Raw genomic sequence first — 18,843 nt, forward strand, 5'->3', positions numbered from 1 at the left:
GACCTGAGCTGAAATCAAGAGTCAAATGCTCAACCATCTGAGCCACCGAGGCGTCTCAATTGTGCCTTTTTAATATAGAAAATTCAGGGCACCTGGGCGGCTCAGTTGGTTAAGTGTCTGACTCTTGCTTTTGGCTCAGGTCATGATCTCATGGTTCATGAGATCAAGCCCCATGTTGGTCTCTGCACTGAAAGGAGGGAGCCTGCTTGGGATTCTCTCTCTCTCCCTCTGTCTTTCCCTCCCCTGCTCGCTCGCACTCTCTCTCTCTCAAAATAAATAAACTTAAAAATATATAGAGAAAATTATATAAGCAGTTAAACATTAAGGAGAGAATCCCCAAATACCAGTTATTAAACTGACGTCTAGTCACAAATCACTGCTTATTCTAACCCTCATTTATTTAAAACCAGATTTGTGTCAAAGTCTTTCCAGAAACGTTTTTACAGTTCCAATCCTTCAGGCTTGGGACAACTGATGCTTCCTTCTTCTTATTGCTTATTGATTCCTTCTGCCTGCCGAGTTTCTACAGCTCCAAAGCCAGAGAGTAGCATGCCTTGACCATGTTCCTCTTGCTCTGCGAGAATTCCTGTCAGCACTGGATTCCATCATTAAAAAAAAAAAAAAAAAAAAAAAAAAGGAATTATATATGAAACTGTTCTGCAAAAATACATGCTTATTCAATATAATGTATGGTTATTAACAGAAGCTTTTAGCATAACAGAAACACCACAGACTTTGGAATCAGGCCTGGGACCAAATCCTGAGTCCATCAACATGGGATCTTCTGAATTGGAGAGCAACACCTGTCTAGATGCAATGTTCCATTTTCCTATTCCTTAACTGTTATTAGTCTAATCTCCCTAGCCTAGATCTTCTCAGTTTTAAGGGAAATACTTCGGGGCACCCGAAATGCTCAGCTGGTTGAGCGTCCAACTTCGGCTCAGGTCATGATCTCACAGTTTGTGAGTTCGAGCCCCGCGTCGGGCTCTGGGCTGACAGCTCAGAGCCTGGAGCCTGCTTCGGATTCCATGTCTCCTTCTCTCTCTGCCCATCCACTGCTTGTGCTCTGTCTCTCTGTCTCTCAAAAATAAATAACTGTAAGGGAAATACTTCTAAATCCTTACAGTTCATGTAAAACCATTCCCAGGGCTCAGCCTGGTCTTTCTGTGAAATGGGGCTAAAATCTCCCACCCAGAGTCATTGTGAAGATGGGATGAGATAGCAGACCCCACAGAAAAGGCCTATGTAGAGAAAGACACTATTGGTGCTAGTATCCTTCCCCTCACTCCCCGTGCCTTTACATTTGTTATTGAGGAATAACGTTTATGCTGAAAAGTGCACACGGATTGGGGTGTGAATTTCCACAAACAGCACAGACCTATGCAACCAACCCGCAGGTCAAGAAATCACAGACTCCAAGGAGCCCCCTGGAGCCCCTTCCCTTCCCTATTTTAATAGTTTGGGGACTGATGACATTGTCATCCATAGGAGAGAAGCTGCCCTAAGGATTTTCTCCAAAACCTTGTGTGTACCAGCAAAAACCAGCAAAGTTCTCAGAAGGTGGTAATGTACTGCCTTGTAATGGGTTTCTCCTCAGGATATCCAAGTGGACAGAGAGTTTGATGACCTCGCTATCTCAGTGAAGGTAATTCTTCCAGCACTCCATATAAAGACTGCTGCCCACAGAGTGGAGTACAAAAGACTTGCCTCCAGTCTACACCCCGTCCCTACTGGCATCTGTCCCTAAGTGACTGCGGTATGTGGCTTCCTCTCACATTGGTCACTTCAACTTCAATACGGAGGGTTCTTGGCCTCATGATGCTTTATTACCACTTGAGTCTGCAGTGAGTCCCATGTCAGCTGGGTGGTAAGTCCTGTGGAGCCTGTCTTCATGATGACTCAGACAATCGTACCCTCCTCTCCATCCCATGGCCTCTGTTAATGCAGAGTGTGGGCCTTCCTTTGCTCACACTAATTTCCGTAACATGAACTTGTGCTGTGTGCTACATGTTGAGCTGGGTATGGGGTCAAAGATCTCCAAAGTTCCTGCCTTGGTGACTTCAAGAGACCATGAAAATATAAGGTGGTGTGTGACTGGCATTCCCAAACTCAACTTGCCAGAGCGCAAACTGACACAACGTTTTTGGAAGGTTTTATGTACCAAGAGCCTTAAAACTGCCTATGTCCTTTGATTCAATGGTCTGACTAATCTGCTCTTCAGATGCATACCAGAGATGCATAAAAATATTGATGCCCAGGGGTGCCTGAGTGGCTCAGTAGGTTCATGCGTTTGAGCCCCGCATCGGGCTCTGTGCTAAAAGCTCAGAGCCTGGAGCCTGCTTCAGATTGTGTCTCCCTCCCTCTCTGCTCCTCCCTCACTCGTGCTCTCCCTCTCTCTCTCTCTCACACACACACAAAAGTAAATAAATATTTTTAAATGTTTCACAAAAAAATATTGATGCCCAAAAATGCTCACTGAAAGGCTGTTTATAATATGAAAATTGGAAATAATCTAGATGCCCAATAACAGAGGACTGATTAACTAAGAATTGGAACTCTGCAATCATTAAAAGCCAAGCGTTCAAAAAACATTGAACACGTTAACAGTTTATGAAAAAGCACATGGTTAATGTTAAGTGAGAAAATCAGGATTGAAAAAAAATCACATGGTTTGTCTGGCAGTTCCTTAAAAAGTTGAACCTGTAGTTTATCACAGACCCAGCAGTTCGTGTCATAGAGAAATGAAAACATGTGTTCACAGCAGCTTTATTCATAATATCCACAAAGTACAAATGTCCACCAACTGATGAATGGGTAAATAAAATATGGTATAGGGGCACCTGGGTGGCTCAGTCAGGTGAGCAACTGGCTTTTGATTTCGGCTTAGGTCATGAGCTCACGAACCTTGGGATGGAGCCCTGCATCAGGCTCTGTGCTGTGCGTTGGTGGGGCAGAGCCTGCCTCGGAGTCTCTCTCTCCCTCTCTCCCTTGCTCTTTCTTTCTCTCAAAATGAATAAAATAAACATTAAAAAATAAAATAAAAATGGTATGCCCATACAATGGAATATTATTTGGCCGTAAAAAGAAATGAAATTTGAGGTGATGATAGCATTCTAAACTTGCTTGTGGTAATGGCTGCACAACTCTGTGAATATACCAAAAGTAATTGGACATTTTAAACAGATGAATTGTACAGTATGTGAACTGTATCTCAATAAAGCTGTTTACAAGAAACAGGAGTGAAGGATCATGCTACCGCAGGCATGTATCATGTAACAGGAGGAATGTGTCATGCTACAACATGAATGAACCTTGAAAACATGATGCTGTGAAAGAAGCCATTCACAAAAGACCACATATTGCATGATTCCATTTATAGGAAATGTCCAGAATAGGTAAATCTACCAAGACAGAAAGTAGATTAGAAGTTGCCTAGGGCTGGGGCGCCTGTGTGGCTCAGTGGGTCGAACATCTGACTCTTGATTTCAGCTGATTGTGATCCCAGGGGATTCAGTCCTGTGTCCTGTGTCTCCATGCTGAGCATGGAGGCTTCTTGGGATTCTCTCACTCACTTGCTCTGCTCCTGCTCTCTCGCTCTCTCTCTCTCTCTCTCTCTCACTCTCTCTCTCTCGCTCTAAAATAAAATTTAAAAGAAGTTGCCTAGGGCTAGGGAGATGGGAGGGACTGGAGGTTGGTAGCGAAAGAGCATGGGTTTTTTTGGAGATGATAAAAATGTTCTAAAATGGATTGTGATGGGGCGCCTGGGTGGCTCACTCGGTTATGCATCCAACTCTTGATTTTGGCTCAGGTCCTGATCTCACGGTTTGTGGGTTTGAGCCCTGCTTCAGGTTCAGGCTCCCCGCTTACAGTGTGAAGCCTGCTTGTGATTCTCTCTCTCTCTCTCTCTCTCTCTCCACCCCTCCACCACTCATGCTCTCTCTAAATAAATAAATAAATAAATAAATAAATAAACTTAAACAAATAAGTCACCTTCTCTAACTTTTCAAATGGATTGTGGTGATGGTTGCACAACTCTGTGAATATACTGCAAACCACTGGATTGTACACCACTTTAAGTGGGTGAGTTGTGGGGTACCTGGCTGGCTCAGTTGGTAGAGCATGTGATTTGATTTCAGGGTTGTGGGTTTGAGCCCCACATTGGGTGTAGAGATTACTTACAAACAAAAAACATATTTTTAAAACAATGAGTGAATTGTATGGTATGTGGATTATATCTCAAGAAAGTTGTTACTAAAACAAAAAATCATATTGTTGGATCCAATTTTGTAAAACCCATGTATAAGTATATACACAGGGGAAAAAGAAACTAAGAACACCTTGACATATTAATAGTGTTTAGCTATAAGTTGTGGGTTTGGGGATGATTTTTATTTTCCTTATGTTATTCTTCATTTCCTACACTTTCTACTCTGAATATGTGTCACTTTTAAAACCAGAAAAAATAAATAGTACTTTAAAATGTGATACAGGCTACAATTCAGTTACGTATGTGGAATGATTGGAGCCGTGAGGGTGGAGGAGGGTGCTATAGACTGAATTGGGTCCCCCTGCCAAATTCCTACGTTGAAGCCCTAACCCCCAATGTGACTATATTTGGAAATAGGAGGCAATTAAGGTTAAATGAGGTCATAAAGGTGGGACCCTGATCTGATAGGATTAGTGTCCTTATAAGAAGAGACACCGAGAGCTTGCCCCCTCCTCCCACCCCTATAGGCAGACACAGCAAGAAGGGAGCCTTTTGCAATCAGGAAGAGAGCCCTCGCTAGAAACCAACCCTTCCAGAACTTGACCTTGCATTACTCTTCTAGCCTTTAGAACCGCCAGAAAATAAACTTCTGTTACTTATGCTACCCGGTCCATGGTGTTCTGTTATGGCAGGTGACCTAAGATAGAAGGATTCACTCTCTTGGAGGGAAGAAGCAGGGAGGGTTTCTCCTGGTTTCCCTGGCTCTCCGTTGACCTCCTTCCATCTCCCTCCTCCCTGCTGCCAAAGCTAGCTTTCTAAGGGCCGACCGAATCATACTATCCAAATGTTCCCAAGGCCTACAGAAAACTTCCAGCTCCTCTCCCTGTTGTGTTCCACTGCAGGGGCAGAGTTCCCCGCTCATCTGTAATAAGTTAAGGGTCTGCTCCAACATGCTCTAGGGAATCACCAGAAAGGATGTTGCATTCTGGTGATAAGTTTGGGGTTATGCCAGAATTCCTTTTACCCTGCTTTTCTCAGAAATAAATACACAGTGGATCCCAAAGAAAGTTAAGTCAGTCTTTACAGAATGGAAGAATCAGGTGATTGTACCAAAGTTCCCCAAAATGGACACTGCACTCCAACCCAGCCTTGGCGGGGGAGCCTGGGGTATACCCTCCAACTCCCTTGTCCCCAGAAACTCAGAAATCCCCAGATTAAAGAAGTAATCAAATCCTGCCTGGTTCCCGGGCGCTGGATGGCAAAGGCCTTTCTGCACCGGAAAAAGGGTGGACAAGAAAGCTGGGTGCAGATTTTGGGTATGAAGCTGGCATCCATCTTGTTAGTTGTCAGTCTATCTCAAGTCTCTTGACATAGAACACACCTCCGCGGACCAGATGAAGACACTTGAAGTAACAAAGTAACATCTGTGAACATGACTTCATAAGCCTCCAATCAACAGCGTCCACCTTCTCAGGAGACCCCCCCCGCCCCCCCCGCCCCCAAATTTCCCCGTAAAACCCCTCGTTTATAAGCCATCAGGGAGTTCGGGACGTTGAACACCGGTTTTACGTTCTCCTGGGTGGTGCCACACCAACCAATAGCCTATCTTCAAGGCAAAAACTTGGTGCAAGTCTTTTATTGGCTTGCGAAGCACGGGAGAGCAGCTCTCCTTTGCATTAGTTACAGGTAGATGGTGGGCAGGCCTTGAGAGGATGTCTCGTTTGCAAAGACCGGAATCACGAGCAGACAGGTGAGTGGGCCTGGGCCTCCAAGCAAGAAGGCGGCACAAGCTTGGCGTGAAGCCACGCGCACATTGAGGCCTTACGTGCACGAAAATGTGCTATGTCCCACGCAGAGAAATCCGTGACCACTCCCACCTAACATCCCAGGATGCATCAGAATGCTCTGCTTTGGCCAGGCCACAGCCTTCCCGCCAAAGCCATATCCAATCAGAAAGCACCATACTCCGCAAGTCAAGTAACGTCCAATCAGAAGCGGGATTCCAGGCCTAGGTCCGCCCCGAGGCACTGAGGACCAATGGGCACCTGGGCAGCGGCGGGCCAATCCCGGGCCGTGTGCACAGCAAGCAGCGGCAGTTGGGCGCGTGGCGTCTGTGGCGGCGGTTGAGGTCTGGTAACGGCGTTGGGCAGCAGCTGAACTCACCATGGTGAGGTTCCCCCCTGGCCACTCTCGGGTCATAGAGGCCCAGGCAGGAGGGAGGATGAAGCCCGCCACATGAGGCCCCTGGGTGGGGCAAGACTGCGACAAATCCTAGGGCCGGGGCTGTGTGTGTGTGTGTGTGTGTGTGTGTGTGTGTGGCGGGGGGGGGGCGGGGGGGGAGATCGGGGAAAGAGGGGTCTGGGGGGGGGGGCACGGGAGGCCCAGGGCTGCCCGGACGAACAGATGATAGTCCTCTCGCTTGTTCTCTGGGTGTGCGAACCCTGAGGGCAGCGGCAACCTGCGTCGTGGTAATGTCCCGGATGAAGGGGGGTCGGCAGGTGCAGATGTCTCCTCGAAAATTGTAACTTTATGAGCCAGGTTGGAAGCTGGGTGACCTTGACTTGTTGGGTGGCCTTGACTCAGTCTCTGAGGACAGCCGTTATGTTGGGTTCCTGAGGCCTGGAAGGTGGTTCTCAAACGTTGGGGTCCCAGGACATCCCTACAGTATGTATGTATGTATATATGTATGTATGTATGTTAACGTATGTTTATTTTTGAGAGAGAGAGACATACACACAGCACAAGTGGGGGAGGGGCAGAGAGAGAGGGAGACACAGAATCCGAAGCAGGCTCCAGGTTCTAAGCTGTCAGCACAGAGCCCAACGTGGCGTTCGAACTCATGTGATATGAGATCATGACCTGAGCTGAAGTCCAACACTTAACTGACTGAGCCACCCAGGTGCCCCTACAGTATTTCTTTTTTTATAGAGTTTATTTGAGAGAGAGAGAGAAAGAGTGCAAGTGGCGGAGGGGCGAGGGAGAGGGAGAGAGAGAATCCCAAGCAGGCTCTGCACTGCCAGCCCAGTGAGCTCAAACTCACAAACCATGAGATCATGACCTGATGGGGAAGCAAGAGTCACGCTTAACCATCTTAGCCACCCAGGCACTCCATGGACATCTCTACAGTGTAACAAAGTAGGACTCCAAAAAGCCTTTGTTTATGTGGGTTATCTCCGTAGTCGTTTGCCATGTTAGAAATTTTAAAAATATTTATTTACTTTAAGACAACATGCTGACATAAACACCAGATATCCAAGTTGCAATAGCCATAGTTTGTCGGCTCTTGCAAGGAAAATAACATTCTGTGAAAAAAGCTAGTTCAGTTGGCAACTGAAAGCACACAAGTGCTATTTCTTAAAACAGCTGTATTTCAGCAGGTGCACAAGAGCTTTATGGATACTTTCCGTTTTGTCACAGTACTTGAGGGTGGATGTTTTATAAAATAATCATTTTTTGCTTCATCATGAATATTCTGAAATGAAATTGACTTTTTTTTTTTTTTTTTTTTTGGTCTTTTTACCGTGAGTGCATAAGGGTGAAGAATCTAACGAACACTGGTATAGTTTGGTGCCACTACCTTGATTTGTACTAGGGCATTAACAGTTTTACCCCCCCCCCCTTTTTTTTTAAGTTTATTGTTTTGAGAGAGCGTGAGAGAATCCCAGGCAGGCTCTGCACTGTCAGTGCGGAGCCCAGTGCGGGGCTTAAACTCATAAATGGTAAGATCATGACCTGAGCTGAAGTTGGATGCTTAATTGACTGAGGCACCCAAGCACCCCAGTTTTACCCACTGTTTGATTATGCACCATCAGTGAACACGGTGAAATGTGAACACGGTGAAAAGGGCTGGTTATCTCAGTAGTCCTACTGTGAAATCGCTTTAATTTCCAGTTACCCTGAAGAGGTCTGTGGATCTCTAGTGGCCTGAGAAGGCCGGTGATTACTTTGAGGACTGTTAGCGGGTAGGGGATCAGTAGAAACAATTGACAGGAGGAAGAGAGCAGAAAGGTCTGCGCATTTGCTGTCTGGAAGCTGAAGCTTCTGGGTACGTAGGGAACAAAGCAATCTGCCAAGAATATGAAGAGAGCAGTTGGACCGGAGCTTGAAAAGAAAGAGGATGAAGATAAGGCTGAGTAAAGGTAAAATTTTAATGATCCAGGTGAGGTTGGTGATGAATTTTGAATGGCTTTCTATTGAAAGCTAGGAATGATTTTTCTGACTGCTTTTCATTAGTTTCATTGGATAATCAGATGGAAGTGGCCTTGCAGATCATGTAGCACACCAGCCCCCATTTTGTAAAAGAAAAAACCGAGGGATTTTCTCAGGGTACAGAGCTTACTGTGATCATACTAGGGCTGAGTCCGTAGAAAACTAAAGCAGGCATCCTGTGAAGCATAGGCTGCCTGGATATAAGTAAGGCAAAATGAATAATACTGATCTGTAAATGGTGTGATTGTGTGGATTCCAAAAGACTTCCCAGAGTGTTGATGAATTTCTTCTCTGAAGGAGTGCATTCCTTGTCATTGGAGAAGTTCTTTCTGCAAGTGAATAATAGTTCCTTCTGGGAGGGATTCTTAGGGTATTGTGGCGTTACGTGAATCTCTATGCCCCTAATTGGAGAGTTGGTGTTTGTGTAATAAAAAACGGGACTTCAGGGGCGCCTGGGTGGCGCAGTCGGTTAAGCGTCCGACTTCAGCCAGGTCACGATCTCGCGGTGCGTGAGTTCGAGCCCCGCGTCAGGCTCTGGGCTGATGGCTCGGAGCCTGGAGCCTGTTTCCGAATCTGTGTCTCCCTCTCTCTCTGCCCCTCCCCCGTTCATGCTCTGTCTCTCTCTGTCCCAAAAAAAAAAAAAAAAAAAAAAAAAAAGTTAAAAAAAAAAAAACAAAAAAAAACGGGACTTCAGGGGCACCTGGCTCAGGCGGTTAAGCGTCCGACTTCAGCTCGGGTCATGATCTCACGGTCTGTGGTTCGAGCCCCGTGTCGGACTCTGTGCTGACAGCTCAGAGCCTGGAGCCTCCTTCGGATTCTGTCTCCTCCTCTCTCTGTCCCTCCCCTGCTTGTGCTGTCTCTCCATAATAAACAGACCTTAAAAATAAGAAAAAAAAATTACCTGCCAAACTTAAAAACAGGACTTCAAGTTCTTGGTATTGTATATTAGGATTTAGGGTAGGTGGGACACCTTGAATTTTATTTGATCTCCTCTATGTATTTGTGAGGATACGGTGTCTAAAATAGAACAAATGATTAATGACTGTACAGTTATGTTTATGGCGGGAAAGATATGATACAGTCAAAAAATAGGTACTTTGAGTCTAAGGAAACCACCAAAGGACAGTGTAGTGTCCTACCATTTGTGATGCCTGGTTGCCATTAACTCCTAGCCTTGAGGTGAAGGGAGTGGTTACTAGAAGTTGAGAAGGTGGCTTTATAAAGAACACTGACTGCTGAAAGTTTGTGGCCTTGATAAACACACTCAGGGAGCCCATGGCAGTCCGGCAGGGTGGGAGCCAGGAAGTGAGCACCCTGACCACACTGTCCTCTAACCTCGCAGTCTCTTGCTGATGCCTGCCTTGGCTAATGCAACCAGAAGCCAGGTGCAAGGAAGCCCCTTTCATGCAGTCCAGATGGGTCAGCCTCCCTGAGCACAGCCCTGGGTGGAGAAAATAGAGGGTAGCTGTAGATGGGTAGATGGATGACACACATATGGTGACCACTGGCACCTGGGCCATGGTGACCTGTGTCCAAGTCCACTCTTCCTTCCCTGATCTATTAGTTGTTACATTCTCTTTGGACAGGACACCATCAGAAACTAGTAGCTATATTCTTTAGAGAATAACTGTGGCTGTATGTGACTGTACGGTGTGGCGTTTACCATTGACATTACGTGTATGGTAGCAAACGCTTTTGTGTAGGGGCTAAGTCCGGCACTTAGTAGCTCGGGTGGTTTAGAGCACCTCAGTTTTCATAGGGACTTGAAAAGGGTCACATAAGCCTTCTGGGAAAGGTCTGGGAAAGCCATAGACAATGTGAAGTACATATAGATGTGTGTGTTAATATGGTTTCCATGCCGTATAGTGTTGGTTCCCTTGAAGACAAGGGGATCTCAACGTTTGTGTTCTGGTTCCCAGCGCGAGTGCATCTCTATCCACGTGGGGCAGGCAGGTGTCCAGATCGGCAATGCCTGCTGGGAACTGTACTGCCTTGAACATGGAATTCAGCCCGATGGTCAGATGCCAAGTGACAAAACCATCGGTGGTGGGGATGACTCGTTCAACACGTTCTTCAGCGAGACTGGGGCTGGCAAGCATGTGCCCAGAGCGGTGTTTGTGGACCTGGAGCCCACCGTGGTCGGTAGGTGCTCGGGCACTTGGGCGGCTTTCCCGGGAGAGTGGGAGAGCCTCCCTGAAGCCCCCTCCATGCCCCCTGTGCTCCTTTGAATCCTTTCTGCAGAAAGGACGGGGTGTACAAGTACACGCCTGTGGCTACATCGGGTGAGAAACTGAGGCTCCTAAGTTAGGAGAACCTAACGTACAGGAAAAACATAGGCTGGTAATAGATTCACTCGTGGCCGCCTCAGCCCCAGGCAGGTGGTTGTGTAGACTCCACCTGCGGGGTGCCCAGGCACTGGTCCCTCCTTAACGCTGCGCACACCAAGATGCTGCTGCGTGAGAATCTTGACCTGCATCTGACAGAAAGGTAAGTAGAGAACATTCGTTGGCTTCCTCCAGATTAGAAGGCTGAAGTGGTTGCCAGGGAGAGCTGCAAGGAGAGAGCACCTTTCAGTGGCCACCCAGGGGAAGACAGGATGTCACCCTAAAGCCTGTGAGAGGCAGGCCACAGAGGGTGCCCTGATGGGACTGGCCGGCCAAAGTCATGCTGACCTGGTGACTGTCTAGCATGTAAGCGATTTTTTAGTTACACTCTTTGAGGTAGCTGTGGGTAGGAGGACATATGTATGCACGTGCAGAGTCACCTGTGTGCGGGTGTGAGTGGTTTCCCTCCTTTGAGGACCAGTCAGATTGGACTTTGTACCTCCACTTGACTTTACCTGCTGAGCCATAGATTGCTGTTGTGGTCTGCGTGTTACGCAGAGACGTTTTCTACGAGACCCTGATGCTGCCGACCGCGAGGAACGGCACGTGCTTGGTAGATCCCGACGGTCCCCAAACCCACCCCTCCTGGTGAGTTAACAACGGGCTTGAAGCCCTGCGGCCCACGTGTCCTCTTTGTAGATGAGGTGCGCACAGGGACCTACAGGCAGCTCTTCCACCCAGAGCAGCTGATCACCGGGAAGGAGGACGCAGCCAACAATTACGCCAGAGGCCATTATACCATCGGCAGGGAGATCGTCGACCTGGTCCTGGACCGGATCCGAAAACTGGTAAGGGGGTGCCGAGAAGGCTTCCTGTGGACGTTGCCCCGGACGGGAGGGTATGCAGGGATTGCGACCAGGAGGTCGCTCTGGCAAAACCCCAGGCCAGAATCTTGAGTCCACGTTTCCCTTCACGTGTGGCTTCAGTGCGTCCGTACATCTCTAACGTCTGCCTTGCTTTGCTCCTGAGCGTCCTGCACGTGCGCTGTGGACGATTTGAATGTGTGATCATCCCGCAGAGGCAAAGAAGTGAGCGTGGCTTGTTGGAGGTCGGCGGTGTGGCTTCCGCGGGCACTGACTCGCGGTCTCTGGTTTCTCTCAGGCGGATCTGTGCACGGGGCTGCAGGGCTTCCTCATCTTCCACAGTTTCGGGGGCGGCACCGGCTCTGGGTTTGCGTCCCTGCTCATGGAGCGGCTGTCGGTGGACTACGGCAAGAAGTCCAAGCTGGAGTTTGCCATCTACCCGGCCCCCCAGGTGTCCACGGCCGTGGTGGAGCCCTACAACTCCATCCTGACCACCCACACGACCCTGGAGCATTCTGACTGTGCCTTCATGGTGGACAACGAAGCCATCTACGACATATGCCGGCGCAACCTGGATATCGAGCGGCCCACGTACACCAACCTTAATCGCCTGATCGGGCAGATCGTGTCCTCCATCACGGCCTCCCTGCGATTCGATGGGGCCCTGAACGTGGACTTGACGGAATTCCAGACCAACCTGGTCCCCTACCCCCGCATCCACTTCCCCCTGGCCACCTACGCCCCGGTCATCTCAGCGGAGAAGGCGTACCACGAGCAGCTGTCTGTGGCCGAGATCACCAATGCCTGTTTTGAGCCGGCTAACCAGATGGTCAAGTGTGACCCTCGGCACGGCAAGTATATGGCCTGCTGCATGTTGTACAGGGGGGACGTGGTCCCGAAAGATGTCAACGCAGCCATCGCCACCATCAAGACCAAGCGCACCATCCAGTTTGTGGATTGGTGCCCGACTGGATTTAAGGTAGGACTGGGTGATGTTGAGTGGTGTTCCCGGTCAGCAGGCAGCCGACCAAGCACAGCATGCCCTTTGTAGGGGATGCCCTGTTCCATGGCAGCCAGCCCCTTGGTCACAAATTAGTGAGCCAGAGTGATAATTTATTCAGTGGTGCCATTTGAACTCCCTTCCTGAGTTATCACATTGTGTATCTGTGTGAGAATTTTCTTTTTTAACAGAACAGAAAGTTTGGGGAAGGATTTTTGTTGCCGCTTCTGGGTGAAAGAATTAGTGTGGGAAAAATAGTTTGGACTTAGAAATGTAGCAATTTTCAAGGGCATTTTGACAATTTATGTGGATATTTGAAATCGGGGTATCACTATAAACATCAGTGTTCCTAAATCCCACGTCATTCTTCAGGCATAAGGAAATTAAACCAAACCTAAATGTCCCATGCAGCATTTGATTTAACGAAAAATGGTCATGGATGTTTTCGGAAGAAATGGCAACATACTCATTTCTCTGTTAGTAAGATTGGCAAGTTTGGACAGAGGCTGCCTCCAACACAGTTTGTGCCAGTCTTCCATCTGATACAGAATAGGAAACTTGCTGTAGCTCTTCAGCTTTGTCCAGTACTTGGACGCTAAACTGTCGATGCTTTCCATCTGGGAAAATGTGCTTCCCTCTGCCTTGCTTTCCATGCCGCCTAGCTGGCTCAGACCTTACTGCTTCTGGTGGGCTTGCTGCAGCGGGTCCTTCACTAGCCCTTCCTATTCTGGGTTCAGGGATCGGCACAGTTGGCAGACCAGCCATGTAGAGTTTTATGTGGACACACCCACACCTGTTCATTGGTGTCTCGTTGTGGCTGCTTTTGTGCTCCAAAGAGAGAATTAAGCAATTGTGACAGAGACCATGTGGCCCACCCAGCCTAGAATATGTGCTGTCTTGCTCTTTTTTTTGTTAACGTTTATTTTTATTGTTGAGACAGAGAGAGACAGAGCATGAACGGGGGGAGGGTCAGAGCGAGAGGGAGACACAGAATCTGAAACAGGCTCCAGGTTCCAAGCTGTCAGCACAGAGCCCGACGCGGGGCTCGAACTCAGGCCGTGAGATCACGACCTGAGCTGAAGTTGCACACCTTAACCAACTGAGCCACCCAGGCGTCCCTGTCTTGCTCTTTATAGACAAAGTTTGCCGACCCCAGCTCTAACTGACCCTGTGTATCCCTGCCCAAACCTCTGGTCGTGTTGTCTCCTGGTTTGGAAACTTAGAATGCCTCCCCTTTTGGACCCAGCCCTCGAATATCACCCCCTTTCTCCTACTTAGCACACACATAGGCCACCTCCTGTTGCAGTAGTAGCAACAGTCCTAGGACCTGAGGGTGTGCCTGTCGCCCTGTTATGCACAGGCTGGCTCATTTGGTAGGAGACCGCGGGGGTACGATCTCCCCTGGTGATAACAACCATAGTACTCTGAATCGAGTGGAAAAGGTTTCAGCTCCAGAAATGAATCCCCATCTTGTAGAAGCCTATGGGGAAAATAACATGAGGAATACAAAGCAGTGTCCCCTTTTAGAAGAAACAGCCCTGTTGCCTGAGCACCTGTCACATGTCTCAGTTGCTGGGACACAGCCCTTCAGGCAACTTGGGACTGAGCCGGGAGCCAGGGCTCCTTTCCCCAGTTTTGCTGGTCTGGAAACCAGCACCCTGCTCACCTGACACCTTGCCGGGCACAAAGAAGGCACCTGCATGTCTTTCGTTTCCATGAAAGCAGCTACCACTTCTGGGTTTGACACAAGTTTCACAGACTGTTTTCTTCCCCTTCTCTGGCAGGTGGGCATCAACTACCAACCCCCGACTGTCGTTCCCGGAGGGGACCTGGCCAGGGTGCAGCGGGCCGTGTGCATGCTGAGCAACACTACCGCCATTGCCGAGGCCTGGGCCCGCCTAGACCATAAGTTTGACCTCATGTATGCAAAGCGAGCCTTTGTGCACTGGTACGTGGGGGAAGGCATGGAGGAAGGGGAGTTCTCCGAGGCCCGGGAGGACCTGGCAGCTCTGGAGAAAGATTATGAAGAGGTGGGTGTGGATTCCGTGGAAGCAGAGGCTGAAGAAGGGGAAGAATACTGAATGAGTGCCTCTGGCAACCATCCCCTTGTATCATCCCCATTATAACCTTACAAGATATGTTTACCTATTAAAGTTTCTATATTGAAGCATCATGTCCATTGTGCTTTTGCCATAATTCCCGATCTAGACACCTGCCTTTTCCAGGTGCATTTACAGGGGAAAAACATGTTTCCTCTCAAAAAATTAAGCATGTCTGTATGTCTAGTTACCACTTTAACCCTAGAAAGAAACTGTCAAAAGGCGTGGCTGAAGGAATTAGGAAGAATGCTTTGGTTACTTTAAATTTAGGCATTTCTTAAATCCTTCACCCATTCTTGATGTTCTTTGAAGAATGGAATAGTAATTTGGTTGTCTTCTAAATTGTGGATTGGCTACTTTCACCCAGTCTTGTGGGAGGGTCCAGGGAGGCAGCCCCGCCCCAGTGCAAACTTATTTACTGTGAGGCTCTCATTCCTTGAAGTTTTTTGTTTTCACCTCTAACTCAGCCGTGTGCCTGTCAGAAGGAACTGTAAGAGGGCTTTCTGCCCATCACCGCCCACCCATGGCACCTCTCCCGGAATAAGCTATGGGCACTGAATTTGTCGGGTTATACTGATCACGTATCCTGGCCCCCCCTTTTTTTTTTTTTTAATTTTTTTTTTTAAACGTTTATTTTTGAGACAGAAAGAGACAGAGCATGAACAGGGGAGGGGCAGAGAGAGAGAGAGACACAGAATCTGAAACAGGCTCCAGGCTCTGAGCGGTCAGCACAGAGCCCGACGCGGGGCTCGAACTCACGGACCGTGAGATCATGACCTGAGCCGAAGTCGGAGGCTTAACCGACCGAGCCACCCAGGTGCCCCTCCTGGCCCCTTTTTCTAGTTGGGGAGTTTCCTTTTTGCAGTCTAGCCTTTCCCGCGCTGCCAGCGTGGATCCCGGGACCCTGCCGGTTTCCCGCTGCCGCGCCACCAGACCCATACACTACGGGGACTCTGCGCCAACGAGCGGGGCGCCGCTCCTTCGGTGCCGAGGTGTTGACCGCTAAGAGTTTGGCCTGAAAAGCCAAAAGAGCCCGAGTGTGCTACCGCGCAGGCGCTCAGGGAGGGTGGGACGACGCAGACCTGGCAGCAACATTACGCTCCCGCCGCTTCCGGTGCCCGCCTCGCCCCGCCCCTGGGTCGAGTGCCTCGCTCTTCCGAGTCTCTATGGTATCAACTTCCACCGCGCTCCACTCCTCGCGAGACTTCGGCGGCGCAGCAATGGCGAGATCGTGAGTGCCGCTGACGGGAGTCAGGAGAACGGGCTGGGACGGGGCTCGGGCGAGATCGGGCCGGGGGAGACCCGGCAGGCCAGGGCCGCCAGGAGCGGATCGGCGGCTGGGGGCGCGAGGCCCTTCCGGGCCTGGAAAGCCGCCCACGACCAAGCTCCCGCCTCTTCCCCAGATGCCGCGTCACTGCTCCGCCGCCGGCTGCTGCACAAGGGACACGCGCGAGACGCGCAACCGCGGCATCTCTTTCCACAGGTCAGCGCGCGTGCGTGCTGGCACGCGAAGGCTCACGTGTGCCTGCGCCGTTTTTACCCTCTTCGTGGAGCCACGATTGCGCGTGCGCTTTCCTCTGGTTGGCGCGTTGCTTGTATTTGTAGGGGGGAGAGGGGCGGGGCGGGTGCGACTGAGCCTAGGTGGGAGAGGAAGCATGGGAGGTCCACCAGCCTGCGTCCCTCCGCTTTCTGACTCTCACCTGCCAGGTGACGCTAAGGAAGTTGCTTTCCTGGAGGCCTCAGTTTCCTCATCTGGACCTTGGTGGGCGGTGTTTACCTGGCAGGGTTGAAGGGAGGTCTGGTGGTGGCGTGTGCATGACCAGCCCTTGCCGTCTGGAGTGCTTGAGCAGCTTCAGCCCAGGGCTACAGACACCCTGGTGCTTACTGGTTTGTGGCTCCGCAGACTTCCCAAGAAGGACAACCCGAGGCGAGGCTTGTGGCTGGCCAACTGCCAGCGGCTGGACCCCAGCGGCCAGGGCCTGTGGGACCCGGCTTCCGAGTACATCTACTTCTGCTCCAAGCACTTCGAGGAGAACTGCTTTGAGCTGGTGGGAATCAGGTGAGCCTCTGTGGCAGTGGTCACTGGGGCAGGGTTTGAAGCATCAGAGTAGTCGGCCGATTGGGGCAGCTGTACGGCCAGATGAGGACGATCCTGAAGCCACTGGCTGGAGCCCAGGCCGACCTGGTTACGCGGTGTGGCTGCTTTTTCCCAGCTTTGCACCTCAGTGACAGTAAGACCCACCCCCTCAGGGTAACTGTGCTAGAGACAGGAGAGGAAAACATTAGCTTTTTCAAAGGCTATTCTTTAGAACCCCAGTCCTCCCAGCAAATCCACAATGAAATTATTCTTTAAAAAAAAAATTTTTTTTAATGTTTATTTTTGAGAGAAAGAGAGAGAGACAGAGCGTGAGCAGGGGAGGGGCAGAGAGAGAGGGAGACAAAGAATCCGAAGCAGGCTCCAGGCTCTGTCAACACAGAGCCCTGGTGCGGGGCCGAGCTCTCGGACTGTGAGATCATGACCTGAGCTGAAGTCAGCAGGCTCCAGGCTCTGTCAACACAGAGCCCTGGTGCGGGGCCGAGCTCTCGGACTGTGAGATCATGACCTGAGCTGAAGTCAGATGCTTAACCAACTGAGCCACCCAGGCGCTCCCACAATGAAATTATTCGTTTTGGCTGGTCAGCCTAGTTCTAGTACAGTCTTTTTTTACACATCTAGTTTTGAAGAGCCCTGCAGGAAAGAGATTGGTGTAATTCTACCTAAAGTGGCATTCCCTAAACTAAGTGCTGGCAACATGCCTACCCACCTCCCACTGTGCTAGCATGGGAGAGCCTGATCTGGGGTGCTGGGGGCATGCTAGCTCTGTGCCCTGCAGCTGGCCCTGGGGGGCAATGCTTATTGTCCACCTCATCCAGGCTGTTTTTCCCCACAGCGGGTATCACAGGCTGAAGGAGGGGGCAGTTCCCACAATATTTGAGTCCTTCTCCAAGTTACGCCGGACAACCAAGACCAAGGGGCACAGTTACCCACCTGGCCCCCCCGACGTCAGCCGGCTCCGGCGATGCAGGAAGCGGTATGTGCTGTGGGTGGAGGGTGCCCCATTCCCACCCCAAATCTGAGAGACTGGGCTTTAGGATGTGTGCCAGCAGTCTTGCGGGACAGGGTTCTAAACCAGTGGAGTAGACTAGGGTGGGCCGGTGAAGTAGAGTCTGGGAAGGCCTTGGCCTGGCCTATTAGTGTCTCTCTCTCTCTCTTTTCTCTCAGCTGCTCTGAGGGCCGTGGGCCCACGACTCCATTTTCTCCACCACCACCTGCTGATGTCGCCTGCTTTCCTGTGGAAGAGGCCTCAGCACCTGCTGCTTTGCCTGCCTCCCCCACTGGGAGACTGGAGGCTGGCCTCAGCAGCCCCTTCTCAGACCTCTTGGGGCCCTTGGGTGCCCAGGCAGATGAAGCAGGCTGCAGTGCCCAGCCCTCGCCGGAGCGGGAGCCAGAGCGGCAGCCATCCCCCCTTGAGCCACGGCCTGTCTCCCCCTCAGCCTACATGCTTCGTCTCCCACCCCCAGCCGGAGCCTATATCCAGAATGAGCACAGCTACCAGGTGGGCAGTGCCCTGCTCTGGAAACGGCGGGCTGAGGCCGCACTTGATGCCCTGGACAAGGCCCAGCGCCAGCTGCAGGCTTGCAAGCGGCGAGAGCAGCGGCTGCGGCTGCGGCTGAACAAGCTGCAGCAAGAGCGGGCACGGGAGAAGCGGGCACAGGCAGATGCCCGCCAGACTCTGAAGGAGCATGTGCAGGACTTTGCCATGCAGCTGAGCAACAGCATGGCTTGAGTGAGGGGCTGCTGGGCCCGGGGCTGACTTGAGAGGTTGCCTCTTAGGGCTTCAGCCTCTTCCCCCCCTTAGAATCCACCTGGAGAAGGACCCCATCTGAGCTGTGTCCACCAGACCTGCCAGATGCCATAATAAAGTGGATTCTAGGAGGCCCTGCTATCTGGCTCAGCTAGGGGCTGGGGCCCCTCCCCAATTACCCAAGCTCTCAGCGGTGAAGAGCAGAAAATCCAGCTTTTTGCCCACCCCACCTCATGCAACTCCAGTCCCCACAGGGTTTTGAGGGACAGGATGGTGTGAGCAGAGGCCAGCAACAG

At 50.5% G+C, this 18,843-nt stretch overlaps 2 protein-coding genes across 2 annotated transcripts; both read left to right on the forward strand.

The window, feature by feature from the left end:
* The first annotated feature begins 6,293 nt into the window (after positions 1-6,293).
* On the forward strand, positions 6,294-14,776 carry LOC122203374 (tubulin alpha-3 chain). Its single transcript, XM_042910115.1, has 5 exons — positions 6,294-6,374; positions 10,336-10,558; positions 11,440-11,588; positions 11,902-12,582; positions 14,388-14,776. Exons 1-5 carry the CDS (start codon positions 6,372-6,374, stop codon positions 14,682-14,684), a joined length of 1,353 nt encoding a protein of 450 aa, XP_042766049.1. The 5' UTR covers positions 6,294-6,371; the 3' UTR covers positions 14,685-14,776.
* Positions 14,777-15,857: 1,081 nt separating this feature from the next.
* Positions 15,858-18,679, forward strand: THAP7 (THAP domain containing 7). Its single transcript, XM_042909940.1, has 5 exons — positions 15,858-15,933; positions 16,106-16,185; positions 16,606-16,761; positions 17,633-17,773; positions 17,965-18,679. Exons 2-5 carry the CDS (start codon positions 16,106-16,108, stop codon positions 18,527-18,529), a joined length of 942 nt encoding a protein of 313 aa, XP_042765874.1. The 5' UTR covers positions 15,858-15,933; the 3' UTR covers positions 18,530-18,679.
* Positions 18,680-18,843: the final 164 nt, after the last annotated feature.

Source organism: Panthera leo, chromosome D3, assembly GCF_018350215.1.
Source record: "Panthera leo isolate Ple1 chromosome D3, P.leo_Ple1_pat1.1, whole genome shotgun sequence".
Lineage (NCBI taxonomy): Eukaryota > Metazoa > Chordata > Mammalia > Carnivora > Felidae > Panthera > Panthera leo.